This window comes from Hydra viridissima, unplaced genomic scaffold (genome assembly GCF_058129835.1).
Source record: "Hydra viridissima isolate aposymbiotic clone 2 unplaced genomic scaffold, HvirCarnegie_v1 scaffold_12, whole genome shotgun sequence".
NCBI classification, from domain to species: Eukaryota; Metazoa; Cnidaria; class Hydrozoa; order Anthoathecata; family Hydridae; genus Hydra; species Hydra viridissima.
In genome coordinates, this window is record NW_028324311.1 from 11,114,675 (window position 1) to 11,128,871 (window position 14,197).

General features: G+C 30.4%; 2 protein-coding genes and 1 pseudogene across 13 annotated transcripts in view; 1 reads left to right on the forward strand and 2 right to left on the reverse strand.

Moving 5' to 3' along the window:
* Nucleotides 1–1,052: 1,052 nt before the first annotated feature.
* Nucleotides 1,053–14,197, reverse strand: part of LOC145194393 (ATP-dependent chromatin remodeler CHD1L-like) — a 41,101-nt gene continuing 27,956 nt past the window's right edge. For 9 of the 11 annotated variants that reach the window (XR_016445606.1, XR_016445602.1, XR_016445603.1 and 6 more), the window contains one exon: nucleotides 9,860–9,928. Coding sequence is in view for 2 of the 11 variants with exons in the window: in XM_090068671.1 (XP_089924797.1) it covers nucleotides 9,906–9,928 (23 nt within the window). In the remaining 9 variants the exon portion in view is untranslated. Of the gene's footprint in view, nucleotides 1,460–1,687; nucleotides 1,795–2,923; nucleotides 3,562–8,213; nucleotides 8,329–8,504; nucleotides 8,564–8,696; nucleotides 8,796–9,135; nucleotides 9,333–9,494; nucleotides 9,554–9,841; nucleotides 9,929–14,197 lie in introns of those variants that run through there. The other 2 variants (XR_016445599.1, XM_090068669.1) reach the window with 2 other exon arrangements.
* LOC145194392 (uncharacterized) lies at nucleotides 3,548–7,891 on the forward strand. The gene is made up of 5 exons (XM_080072023.2): nucleotides 3,548–4,003; nucleotides 4,185–4,447; nucleotides 4,610–4,763; nucleotides 5,094–7,246; nucleotides 7,524–7,891. The coding sequence occupies exons 1-5, from the start codon at nucleotides 3,781–3,783 to the stop codon at nucleotides 7,755–7,757; spliced, it is 3,027 nt and encodes a 1,008-aa protein (XP_079928149.2). The 5' UTR covers nucleotides 3,548–3,780; the 3' UTR covers nucleotides 7,758–7,891.
* LOC149881258 (uncharacterized) lies at nucleotides 11,633–13,928 on the reverse strand (annotated as a pseudogene). Its single transcript, XR_016445607.1, has 3 exons — nucleotides 13,111–13,928; nucleotides 12,686–12,939; nucleotides 11,633–12,597 (listed from the first exon to the last, which is right to left on the reverse strand). The product of XR_016445607.1 is annotated as an uncharacterized LOC149881258 (transcript).

Here is a 14,197-nt window from a genome sequence, read left to right on the forward strand (position 1 = left end):
ATATAAAAGATCGCGCTCTTGAATATTTATCTCTTCATCCGAATCTTCTCTTTTATTTAAGAATCAGATCTCGGCCACCATAAACTTCCAACATTCCTTAAGTCATTAATCGATAAAGTCTGGTAACTAATGAAGTCTGGTAACAAATACTAAACTTTAAACTATAAATGTTATAACTTAATAACTTTAGTAGTCGTTAATTTTTTTTTTTTTTTTTTTTTTTTTTTAAATAAAAAGAAATCATATCAATCAGTCTTTCAAAGTAAATTTTAATTATTAATGCTTGAACACACGTTGTCAAGGAAACACTAACTTAAAGCACCATGGTATATGCTACCTCATATTTATGACACCTAGTTTAAACAGAAAAAAGTTGCGTTAATCAGAATCCGTTCAAAAATAATCGAAAGCCAGGATATAGAATAGGTTTTAAAATATGACAAAAGATATTCGGTTGGGTGATGACGTTCAAATTACGCTTTGTATTTTATATGTCATAGGATCAGTGATTTCTTTATGGATGATCGTACTCTCGCCATTTCTCTTGGATTATATGGGAGCTAAAATGGATAAGCGTCCGAAAGATAGGAGAGATTGGCCGAAAATATTTTTAATTGTCGTCTTGTTCCAACCAATAACATTTATAAGCTGCGCAATTGGTTTATTCTGGGTCGGGGCACTTGCAATCATACCTCCGATTCATTTTGTGATTTCTGTAGGCTCATTGCTTGCAATTGATTTCTTCGCGGATCCAGATCCTTGGGATAAAGAGTATTCAAGAATCGTTAACAAATGGTAGTTCAAAATGGTTAATTAAAATTTTGCTACTTATATCTTTCAACAAGATACCAACTTTAATATAATAATCATAACATAGTAATCAGACCTTGTTACTTCATTTAGGTTATCATTTGTATTTATGTGCAATTGAAAATTCACTTTTGTTTAGAAATCTATACGATAAAAACTGTTTATGTACATATATATAAGATATTTTTATTTGTCAATTTGTGCAACGCTGGCAACATAACAAGCCTACTTGATAATCCAACTTTTTTCTGTGTTTATTACATTTATTATATTTAAACCCTTTATTGATACAATCAACAATTTTTGTTCATTAATTCATAAATTATTTATCAAAAATAAGTTGAAAATGTTCATAACTCGAATGGCGTCGTTTGTTAAGTTATAATAAAAAGATGTTCAGGAACCAACTTTCCTTGCTTGCAACATTCTTCTATCCAAGTTGTTTCGACTACTTTTACACTCTCACGAATGCAATCTAGCGTCAGCTTCCCACAAGAAGTAGTTACAATATGCGTTGTGTTGGACGTCAAATTTTCCTCTACTTCACCATCATAAGCAATAATGTATCTCGAGAGACGGCGCTTTTCTGTCAAATCATTCAAACCATGAAAGTATACAGTTAAACCAGAAAAAATGTCTGGCAAAGCATCTAAATTGTAACAATAAAAATGCCAACATAACTAACAATATTTTTATAATGGATAAAATTAGAAAAGAAACATTAAATAATTTAAGTATGCAAAATTTTCTCACGCATTTTTAATTAAAAACAATAAAAATAAATTTTTGATAAATCAAATGAAAACGGCAAAATGTAAACAAATTAAAAAGTTTTCATTGACAAAATACTGAGACTTGACAAACGACAAATCATTACCGTTTACTGTAGAATTTGGTTCATCAACAACTTCTTCGTTTAAGGAAACCGCCTGGGTTGTCGACAAAACTGGGCAATTATTTTGCGACACTTTTTTATAGTAATAACTAACACAGTTAAAGAGAGATTAAGTTACTATTTATTGACATAAAAAAACAAGAAAGCAAAAGTGGAAGCTTGGTTGAAAATTCCAGTTTAAATTTAAAAATTAAACAATAAAAATTGTAGCTGAAGATATTCAAATTTTAGTTTAAGAAAGAAAAACGTTTCTTATAAGCGTTAGCTAAACTTTAATATTTACTACATAACAATAAATATGATATTTGAATCAGTGTTTTTTAAAAGGGCTGATTTGCTCAAAACCCATTTTTGATAAAACTAAAAAAAACTTTATATCTTTTAATAATAAATATACAGAATTTGTGTAATATATTTTTAAAAAATATATGCAAGAGTAACATCTTAGTACACTTTGATAATTGTTATAACATTTCGTTTGTTAATAATTAATGTATGAAATTTCGAAAAATTGGCCTTTTAAAAAAAATCGAATATTTCGAAATCGAATCTGTTTACATTTTCCGCGTTTTGCGGCTAAAAATACGAATCAGCTGGAGAGTGATTTTTTTAAAAAGGGCGTATTTGAAGCAAACGTGCCTTTTTTTAAAAAAAAATAAAAAACTTTCAGATGGCTTTATTTGTGTAAGAAGATAAAATGTAAACACATTTTTAACATAAACTGATGAAGCTATCATAGAAGGACACAGAACACACAAAAAGTGAATTTCAAAAAAAATGTCAAATCAGCCCTTTTAAAAAACACTGATTCATTTGTGAACTCATTTTCTTGTTTGACATTTTATAAAACCTTAAAATTGCTCCAAAAACTAACAGGAAAACTGTTGTAATCAAAGTATAACAATTCCGTTGTTTTAATTGGACCGCAGAGAATTCCATCGTAAATTTTATTGAACCGCAGAGAATTTATTTAACCATTTAAGGTCATTTTAAAGAAATTATGAAAGAGAATTATTGCAATCTTAGGCTTGTGCATTTTTCATAACTGCTAAAAACTGTCAAAAAATCTGAATTAGTACCTCGACAGAGTTTAACTTATCAGATAAGCTGATGACTTTTAATCGAGAAATTCTTATCGAGCTATCGAGTCAAGAAGTTACAAATATTACTAACAAAACAAATTAAAATAAATATATAATTACAAGAAGGAAAAGATACATATATGTGGGTACTTTTCGGTCAGCCAAAATTTTTTTAATAAGTCTTTCGGTACCGTACCAATTAAATTTGGGTGAATTATAACCGATTCGAGGAAGATGTATGTTAGCTAGAAACCCAGTGAAAAAACTTAACAAAGGTATACAAAGACATGAGTAATAATCAGTATAATAATTTGTTTAAAAGCAGAATTTTTTTTCTGGCCGTAAAACAGTGAGAACAGCTGGCTTGGTTAAGCGCGCACAAAATTTAAAATCAAATTTTGCCAACATAAATTTTTTGCGCAGTTTTTTTGGGCGACGCACCGTTCGCAACAGCTCCAGCAACTTAGCGTTACGCGCTATGAATGCGAACGTCAGAACGCTATTTAAACTCCAGCGAAAAGCTTCTTAAATTCTTTCGTGTTTCGTTTTGTTTTTTAGCCTAAAATAAATAGAAAAAAACTCAAAGTCACAAATCAAAAAAGCTCTTGCATGATTAAAGAGATTTTAGAAACATTGATTCACATATTCACAATCATTGAGGCCGTTTTATCAGTGCACGAATAAACGTTAAATAAGTAATATCACCGTAATTTATTCACAGCAGAGAAACTGGTAACAAGAGCGTCGTTTGTATTCGTTCATAAAAGAATGAAACTGAAAAAAAGAACAGTAAATGAACGCCGCACAGATTTTTTTAAAATTCAGAAAGTAGAGTTAAGAATTTTTATTGGAAATTATAAGATTATTAAGAGAAATTTAATAGATAGAACACTGAAACCGAAAGTAGTTTACTGATAGGAAAATGATTTAAAGAAGCTGCAAAAAGCTTCAGCACAAACGAAGTAATATGATTCTCGAGCTTAACTTATAACAATGAACTTTTTAAAGAAACTCAAGGCGGGAAACCAACCCTTAAATAATTACGATTCAGAACTTTTACATTCTAAAAAACAGCATAATCCGATATTTACAGTATTAGCAGCAGCCATAATTGCGGCAATTTTTGTGACATTAGGCGTAGCGATACATTACACCGATATGAACTTCACAAAAGAAAAAGAAGCATACAGTTCAGTTAAACGAGATATAATAAGAGGTAAGTGCTGGTCATACTAATCAAGTATTATATACAGGTTTATTTCATTTTTAACTGGTTTATAAGTATACAGAAATTTAATCGTTGGATTTTTTTGAATTTATTGGGAAAACAAAAAATATTTTTTGTTTTTCAATTTTAAAAGATAAAAATAAAATTCAAAAAAAAAATTGAATTTCAGACGAAGCTGAAGAAAACAAATTTAAAAAAAACACATTTCAGAGGCAAGCGAGACCAAAAACTCGAGCTAGAGAGCGACGAGAAGTGTTGAAAAACTGGCAAAACGAAACCTCATGGCAAAACGCTTCCGACGTCTTAAAAAAACTTAAAATGGTCACAAAGATCAGAAGCCGAAGGTATCTCCCTAAAGAACTGCTCCATCGTTATTTATCGCTGATCGAACTAATTCAAGAGCAAAATCGACACCACATCAACCTTACATTGGTGAGTAAACGTTTAACTTGTTGGATGCTCATGAAGCAATGTTTTTTTATTTATCAAAATATTATTAAATGATAATACTATTAATATTATTATTAATATATGTTATAATTTTTTTTTCAACACATGTAACGTGTATATTGAACAAAAGTAATTGTTTCGTAGGCTGCAAAAACCTTTGTTGAATCTGTAGTAAAACATATTGATTCATATCATAACGATAAGAACTCAACAAAACGTGGAATTGAAGAGGACATCGAAGAGACATCTGACGAAGCATATCCTAAAGTTCCAAACGATGAGAACGAACAAATGCTTGGTAAAACATTTTTATCTTTAAACTTTCAAAATATACCAAATTCTTTGCCGAATATGAAATTATAAAAATAAATTGTAATGTAGAATGTTATGGTAGGATTAACAAAAAGACAGAGCAATCTTTTACAAGATTCCTTACTCATATCTTTTTTAGAGACCTTTAAACTCTGAATAAAACAAACAGTTGTATACCACACAAAGTCTTTCAAAAAAATAGTTTTTTTTTTTTTAGTGTGAAGCATTAGGTTTAAGTGATGAACTTTTAGCAACCGTATAAATTTTAATTTCCTCACTTTAACTTCTTCATTAACAAAAGTTGCTCGTCTTATAGAACATGAAGCCAAATCTCTATACTCCAACGCTATGAATAACGAGATTAAAGCAGATATTAACGCCTTAACAAAGATAAACAAAGTTGAAGCAGATTCGTCGTTAGTAAATATTACAGAACTTCACAAGGACACAAATAACGGGCAACCAATAATATTGAAGAGCAATCATCTGAATAAAAGCAACGAAAATACTTCTATTAGCCAGCACGAAAATCATCGTTTTATCAAAGGAAAAGAAAATATTAATTTATATACGAAATCAAACATTACAAACCAATCAGTGCATCTTCAGTTAAAAGGAAATAACTCAATCAATGGACATCGTATCATTGAAAATGTAAACAGTACTTTTAGTTTAGCAGATGATACTCCGCATCAAAAAAACCCAACGAAGTACATAAAATCTTCTTTTACTAAAAACGAATACACAACTCGTTCAACATTAACACTCAAACTATCGAGTCAAGCAGTTAAGTCAAGTGAAATCTCAATCACACAGATTTTTTCACCTGCAAACGATATCAATAAGAGTAAAGTTAACCAAACTGAAGAGGATAGCAAATTTTCTCAGTACAACAACTCTGAAGAACAACTGCAATATACAGCGAAAATATATAGCGAAAAACAATCAATCACTGAGGCTTATAAAGCAACACATTCTTCATCGCTTTTTCAATCAACATTCACCGTAAGTGGCATCAACAAATACCCCGCGAAAATTTTTCAGCTTCAAAGTGCTAAGCCTCAAACCACAAATTTACCTGAATCGGTAACATTGACACAAGTAGGTGTGCAGGTAACATTGACACAAGTAGGTGTGCAGTTCAGTGAAATCACTCAGCTCAAAAACCCGTTACCCTTATTAAACTTATCCACTTTTGATGGAACATTTATAACGACTCAAAAAGGTAATATTTCGGAAAAAAATGATACAAGAGCCATTTTGAAGCAAGGGAGAAAAATAACTATTATACCTACTACCTTGTTATCAAATTCTCTGCTTAATCTCAATCAGACAACTACAGCAGAAAAAACTAGTTCAAGAATTTCACAATCAAAAGTAAAACTGCACATCTTGCCTACAAAATCATTTACAGCCCGAACCGAACTAGATAATCGTACAAGAAATGATAAAACGAACTTCATAACGAACCTCAAGACTATATCATTGACAGTTAATGGAAGTTCAGATGACGACGATGAAGATCTAAAAGAATTTTTTGAACACGTAAAAATAGATAACTCGTCAGTTATTGGAATGAACCTCAGTGATTCAGACAAAAACTTAACAACAGAATTTAGTACAGTACTAATAGCGCCCGTAGCGTCCTATAGTTTAAATGAAATATCAAGTCATTTCAGAAACAAAACGATCTTTAGCCAGAAAGCTAAACCGACCTCTAGCCATATTGTTTCTAATTCTAGAAACTTTACATCGGTGTATAATCAGCAGGATAATCTAGAAACATGGACTGACAATAAAACTAAAATTGTTCACATTAGCGATTTATTTGAGGTTGGAGAAAAAGAAATCGTGAGTCTCCCAACAACAAACCGAACAGGAAATCTAGAAAGAACATCGCACGTAATAAATCAAGAGCACTTCACACGCATGCCAACAACCAATACGGATAACCTCCACCACACCATTAAAAACAAATATAATGACCAAGACACTATTCAAAATCCTACACTTATGACGTACACAGATTTTACAGAAAACTCCAGAGGAGATTTTGCTACAGAAAATAAACTCTTTAAAAACACTTATAAAATGAATAGGGAACAAACCCAAACACACGCTACTGAGCGTGAATTAACTAAATCATATGAAAATAATCTTTCAAAACTTGCTCATAACAATATAACAACAAACAACACTTCAACGCTTCAAAAGCTTGTGGATAATACAATCCTCTTGACAACACCATCGTTCTTAACATCAACTTTAAGCACATGGCAGCAAGTAACTAACCCGATCACTGATCTTATTCTCAACAAAGAAGCGAAAATAAAAGATCAAATTACTAAGATTCTCACCGATAGCGAAACACAAGATACGACAACAAACGTCGGACCCGGCGTCATTAAATTTCTCCAACAAACATTACTTCATATTGATGAGAACGCGAAACTTGCAGTCAAATCAACGGTGAGTAGACTTTTTTAGTTCACCAAAATTTTACTAAAATTTAGTATTTTCAGAAAAGATCTCGAAATCTTAAGAATTTTTAAAAACCTTTTGTCTAATTGTAAAACAGCTGATTATAAATATTTTAAATATTTATAATCGTTATATTTCTATTTCTGAAAAAAAAAATTTTTAAACTTATACTCACTCTAAGAAAGATAATTAAAAAATCCTAGATATCCTTAAGGACTTTGCTATTTTTTAAAAAAATTAATTCTCCTTGTTTTTTATGTCTTAGCACTCAACAGCAATTAATTCAGCGTATTCTCTTGATTGGACATGCCGAAATGACGCCACCGATTGGAGTACCGCTTACATAATCGGAATGAGCCGCTTCTTGCAGAGCCATTTAATTAGTTGCAAAGAAAATGAGTTTTTGCAGAAATTTAGGTTAAGCGATAATAAAGATAACTTTTTCCCACTGTTCAGATATGAATACGTATGTTGCAGCTTATCTCTAGTAAAAACCTAATGAGCATGCGTGTTACAGCTTGGCTCTGGTGAAAACTTACCTATTAGACATTTAGCTTGTTTTTTTGACTTTTAAAGAGGACGTAGCTATTGTAAATATTTTAATATTATATTAAAACAAATTAGTACAGCTTATTTTATCTATTAAAAAAAGAATTACACAAATTTTGAGGATAAACCGGCTCAGCCCGATATATCCTTGTTTATTTCAAACTTAAACTAAATTTTTTCTTTACATGCAGTATACATGTTCGAATTTAGCAAATCTCACATGTAAAAGGGTTTTGAATGTAATTGATTTCTCGATTGAGTCGTGGAGCTATGATTTTAAATTACAGTTTTTACTAGTTAAATTATTTTGCCAGTATGTGGGAAAAGCCTGTGCGCCTGGTGCTACATCTCGACTTTAAAGAATAAAAAAGTTTAACTGTATTATGGCTTAAAAAAACAAAAATACCTCCGGTTTCTTCAGCAACGTGGTAGATTTTCTCTAGAGCATCAGCTAGATGATCGAATAACAAAGGCGATATTTGATTGTTGTGATCACGTGAATGCACGACTATTAGTGCCACCTCCAAAAAAAAGTTAATTTTAAAGAAAACTATAATTGTTTTTTTTTTTTTACATTAAAAAAAAAAGAGTTACTGGATAATTATTAATTTAATTTTTAGTAAAGCCATTCTAAGAAAAGATTGATTCATGTAAAATACATAATTATCTAAGAAGAAGAATGTTAACATATTCCTACATAAATAGCAAAATCTGTTTCTTGCATTTTTACCAAATGCACATCGCCAAGTTGCAAATCTTAAAGTACGAAACATAAAAAATAAAAACCTGCAGTAAAGACGAAAAAATACGTTATTGAGAAAGTAAGCAAGTAATACCTCTATTGTGGAAAAAAAAAAAAAAATTTTAATAAAAAAACTTAGGATTCAACCTTTCATTTTGGAAGCAAGCTCATACTGTTCTTTAGGATGTTTTGAATGGTGATTTATAGCCGAGAACAAACCACCTTTTCCCCAATAACCGGAATCATCTAAACAGTATAAATATTTGACTCTTTATTTAGATTTTATTTATGCATCATTATGATTGTATTAAGATCTAAATAAAAAGATATTTTAAATTTTTATCATAATTATTATTTTTTTCGGCGTCTTCAAACTATCTTTAGAATTTTTCTTCATATTGACACCTTTTCATTAGGCATTTCAATAAATTCTCTTTTCATACTTTATAAGATTATTGCGCTTATTTTACGTGTTGACAAAACTTAATTTTATTTACTGCATCATTATTTAATCAATAGCTTCTTATAACAGTTTTTACCATAATACTCATTTTTCATTATCAATAAAAATGAAATGAAACTTTACCAACACAATGCACAACAATGGCATCTCGTTTATTCGTTTGTTGAGGAGTAGTGACATCACCAACTACGTAATTAATGCGGCCAGTCAAACCTTCATCTTCACTTTCTTCTTCAAGTGATGTAGTACTTTCGTTATCAAACTCACTCGGTAGATTGATCTTGCATGAGACATATTTATGAGCCTCCCATAACTTTAACCTGTAAAAAGGGATGACACAATAAAAACGCGAGAGTATTTGTACATGTGGAAGCAACAAAAAATTTAATGAGAGTGTTCATTTCCCATTTTAGAAGAAAACAAACTTGAATCAAAGAAAAATACTACAGAACTTGTGTAATGGCAAAATCAAACATTCTTACATTTTTTCTTTGGCTTTCATCTCAATAAGCTTCAATCGTTTAGCTTTGTTTTCTTCTTTCTATAAATAAATGCAAACTATCATCATTAAACACATTGAATGCAGAAGCGAAACAAATCAGGTTATTCAAGATGTTCTTTTTTTTTTAAAAAAATCTTTTTCTAAAAGAATGATCTTTTTCTAAAAGAATGATCTTTTTCTAAAAGAATGATCTTTTTTCTAAAAGAATGATCTTTTTTCTAAAAGAATGATCTTTTTTCTAAAAGAATGATCTTTTTTCTAAAAAAAGATCATCTTGAATAACCTGATTGTGTCAGGTCATTCATTACTATTACTTATATTTTTCACCTTTTTCATTAATTCTTCTTTTTCTTCATCTGTAAGTTGTCTTTGTTTTCGTTTTTTTGAATTATCAAGTGTTAGCTCGACAAAACCCTAAAAATCAAACAATAAGATTATTTTAGAAACAATAAGATTATTTTAGAAACAATAAGATTATTTTAGAAACGATAAGATTATTTTAGAAACAATAAGATTATTTTAGAAACAATAAGATTATTTTAGAAACGATAAGATTATTTTAGAAACAATAAGATTATTTTAGAAACAATAAGATTATTTTAGAAACAATAAGATTACTTTAGAAACAATAAGATTACTTTAGAAACAGTAAGATTACTTTAGAGACAATAAGATTACTTTAGAAACAGTAAGATTACTTTAGAAACAATAAGATTACTTTAACTAATTAGATTAATTTAATTTGTGCAAATTAATTGCATCATTTTTTTTATTGTTTCATCTCATGTTTTTAATGATATAGCTGTTCTACGATTACAGGGATATATTTAAAAAAGTAAATGAAACAAAGATGGACACTACACCAAGAAAAAAATCTAAAGTAGTAACTTTACTTGAATTTTCTGATTAACCTCAATTAGAAATAGCCACATTAAGTTATGTAAATCAATCAAATAAATTAACAGTGAGCCAGATTAGGGAGCAGTACAATAGGGTACAGCGAGAATTTTTTTTTCTTCTAAAAGCTTAAGAAAAGGTGTATTCTTATGTAAAATCAAATTTTAAATAGGGTTTCCTTAAAAAAATCTTTGATCGGAAAAAGTTTTGATACCCAAATTTTCACTTTTAGAAATTGCAAAATTTAGTAAAATCTTATTTGTCATATTTGTCCTTTATCATGCTTTACATGTCCTTCTTTTTCATTGCGATGAAATATTAAATGCAAATAATGTTTCTAGACCAATTGCAAGCTTTTTTGATACTTGTTTCAAAGTCATTATCTTGCATGAATCCTACCAGCAATGCAGATTCTGGACATTTCAGGGGAGAGGGTCTTCAATTTTCAATGAGGTTTCAATGATTAACAAATTTGCTTATAACAGTTGTTTTTTTTGTTTCATTAGAAACAAAGGTGGTGCCAGTGATGCGGTTTCCCCAAAAAACAGGAGGTCTATCCCATCTTAATCAAATAATAATTTGATAACACTACTATAACACTATTAAAAAAACAATAAATAAAACAACATATCTTTCAAATCTATTGACATTGAAAATTTATTAAAATTTCTTTCTTTGTTTTAAAAACAGGTAGCAACTCTCTATGTTGAGCTCTAGCTCTAATATATCCATCTCTTGCATCTGGTCCAACTACTGACATGGATGCTACTGTCACTTGTTTTACAGCACGCTCGGTACTTTGAGTATGAATTTTAGCAGAAGGAGTTATTAGAGGTGTCAATCTTAGCAATACCAACTTATCTTTAGTGAGCGAACAAGTAAAAACCGGTTCTTGTACTACACCATTTTCCCATTTGACTAGCTCTTGAAGAGTAGTTGCTTCAAAGTTCAGTTTAGGTATTTTTCTTGGTCTGATTCGCATGTCTCCAAGGATATTATTACCCCTTTGTTCCAAAATTCGGTCAACTGCAAAGTTGCGGTCTTCTGCATTATTACTAGATAATAAAGAGATTAATAAACTTTCATGGTTCGCATACCAAGCGCATACTAACTGGATGTAGGGAGTCACAATTTCTCTTACTATAACAGGTTGATTTCTAAGAATTCTCAATTGAGTCAGAATGTGATTGGAAGCATCTTCAAGTCTGTCTTTAACTTTAATGTCAAAAAAAAGTTTAAAGTAAAATTGTAAACAAAATAATACAAGTAACTCAAGATTTTTCAAATTCTGATCAGTTAAGTCATGTTTCCTTGTCCACATAAAGACTATTCTCATGCCAGTAGTGAGCCATCTGGCATGACTTAAGGGGCCACATTGAATTTCTCTAAGATTAGGTGGCAATACACCGATCTTAACTGCTTTACATAACTTGTAGGTTTGTTTTTGATCTGTTGACATATTTTTTAGTATTGCTTCTGGAATGTCAACAAAGCTCTCTCCCTCTGGAAGAGCTTTAAATTGAGGATTGTACTCCATTTTATTAACATCAGCAAGACATTTTCCCACAGGACCTACAAAGCCAGTACTACATGATGTTAGTCCATCAATTCCTTCTATTAGGTGACGCAAAAATAACTCATTTGAATGAAGCATGCATATGGCCCAGTGGCATTTGTGACCTAACATCTTTTCAAGATGTGTTATAGCAACACCTTTCCAGCCAGTGTTAATTGAAGTACTATCAGCTCCAAGTACTAAACATGATTCAGTAAGATTATATTGTTGCAGCAAATTATAAACACCTTCAGCAATCTTTTTAGCTGGCTTATCTGAATGAGTATGTGCATTTGGAGTAAAATGACCAAGATATCGACCACCAGGTTCTATAGTCACAGTAATGTGTTGCTCTTTGATAATAATAGGATGTAGTTGTCCATTTGAATCATTTATCATCGCTCTTGTTGAATCTTTTCTTCCATCAAAGTAAATGCCAATATTATCTGCTTTTGGAAGATTAAAATTGTCATTATTCTTTGCTACTACCATGATTTTTTTTCTTGCTCTCGTCAACTTAGAAGGATCACAAGCAAGGTAAGAGTATTCAGGGGTGAGAAATCCTGCTTCAATTAAATCTTGCAGATAACTTGTAGCAATTGCTGCAGTTGCGGCAGGTGAAATCCCAAACCTATAAAATAAAACTAGTTTATATTTATTTTTATTAATTCATTATCCGAACTTTTGCTGCTCAACAAAATAATAATCTATATGATTACCTAATACTAGCCATTGCTGTGTTTTTTATTGACATAGTGTTTTTTCTTGACTTCTTTTCTAAAAATCTTTTTACAAGGAAAGCATAGACACCTAATTTATCCTTTAGAAGCCTTTCAACCAACAATTTAATTTCATTGTCTTGTTTTAAAGTAAAGTTAACATTAACTGGATTATAGTTGTCATTGAGTGAAATATCAGGAGAAATACTTTTTTGATATTCTTCATATAATTCTATATCTTGTTTTTCTGTGACCTAAAACCAAACTTTTACACATATTATTTTTGTTTTATGTGTGTGTGTGTGTGTGTGTGTGTGTGTGTGTGTGTGTGTGTGTGTGTGTGTGTGTGTGTGTGTGTGTGTGTGTGTGTGTATAACTTGCTATATAAACAAAGAAAATATTCACTATTATGAAATTATATTTACCTCAAAGGATGCTTGATCATCTTGTAGTTTTTTCATTCTTTTCTCATAAGCTTTTTCGTCACTGATTTTTCTCTTATATTTTTTTCTAAGTTTCGTTGTCTCAATTTTATCAGCATGTCCCATTTGCATGTCAGACTTTTCACCTGTCTTATTTCTTTGACTGTATAACCACCTGAGCTCCATAGTTGGAATTTTTTTAGAAAAAATACAGGTGCAATTTATATGTGCTTTACTTTTACAATTTTGGGGGGAAGAACACCCAGACATATCATGTTCACACAGAAGAATCTTATGAGGACATGTTATGAGGTCCATTAGCTTATCTAACTTCAATATAAGTTCTTCTTTTACTTTTGCCTTAGTTCTTCCCCATGCAACGTTTTCTACTTTCTCCCAAAGGGTTTTAATTCTATAATAAAGTGATTTCTCACCAATAATAACTGGCTGTTGAAACTTAACATTTGCTTTTCTCCATTGAGCAAGAACAAATGGAATCAGATCGCTAGCAAGATCTTTGTTAGAATATTTATTATGGTGTAGATTGCATGTCATGCTTTTTTGTTCTTTTAGTAAAATCCCTTTTTGAATAACTGCTCTGTTTGTAGGCAGCTCACTAGGAATAAAATCTTTTCCAGGTCCAATAAAATCTGAAATTGCAGTGGTGGATGATCTAGTCTTAACTTTTGACATTTATGAATATCTCAATTAAATAACTAATAATGAATAAAATAGTAACAAACTTCGATCTTGTATAAAGCTTTTATACACCGGAGAGCCAAATAAAAATATCTTTTAAAATTAATTCGGCGCTGCGCTTATTAGGAGAGTTTATTACATAAAAACGGATTTTGTTTACTTTATAATAATTTAAGTTTTTTTCATTTTAATAGTCTGTAAATATGAAAATTTGGGTATCAAGACATTTTCTTATCAAAAAGTGGTCCATAACAAACCTACCTTGAAATTTAATTTTACATAGGAATACACCTTTTCTTAAGCTTGAAATTTATTTTTTTCAAAAACATATAAATCTCACTGTACCCTACAGTACAATTCAACTGTTAGCCTATCACCATTAAGAAAAGGA

Coding starts and splice junctions, on each gene's coding strand:
- LOC145194392 (XM_080072023.2), top strand. CDS start 3,781: ATGAACTTTTTAAAGAAACTCAAGGCGGGAAACCAACCCTTAAATAAT. Junction 4,004..4,184: donor TAAACGAGATATAATAAGAG/GTAAGTGCTGGT, acceptor ATTGAATTTCAG/ACGAAGCTGAAGAAAACAAA. Junction 7,247..7,523: donor AACTTGCAGTCAAATCAACG/GTGAGTAGACTT, acceptor TTTATGTCTTAG/CACTCAACAGCAATTAATTC.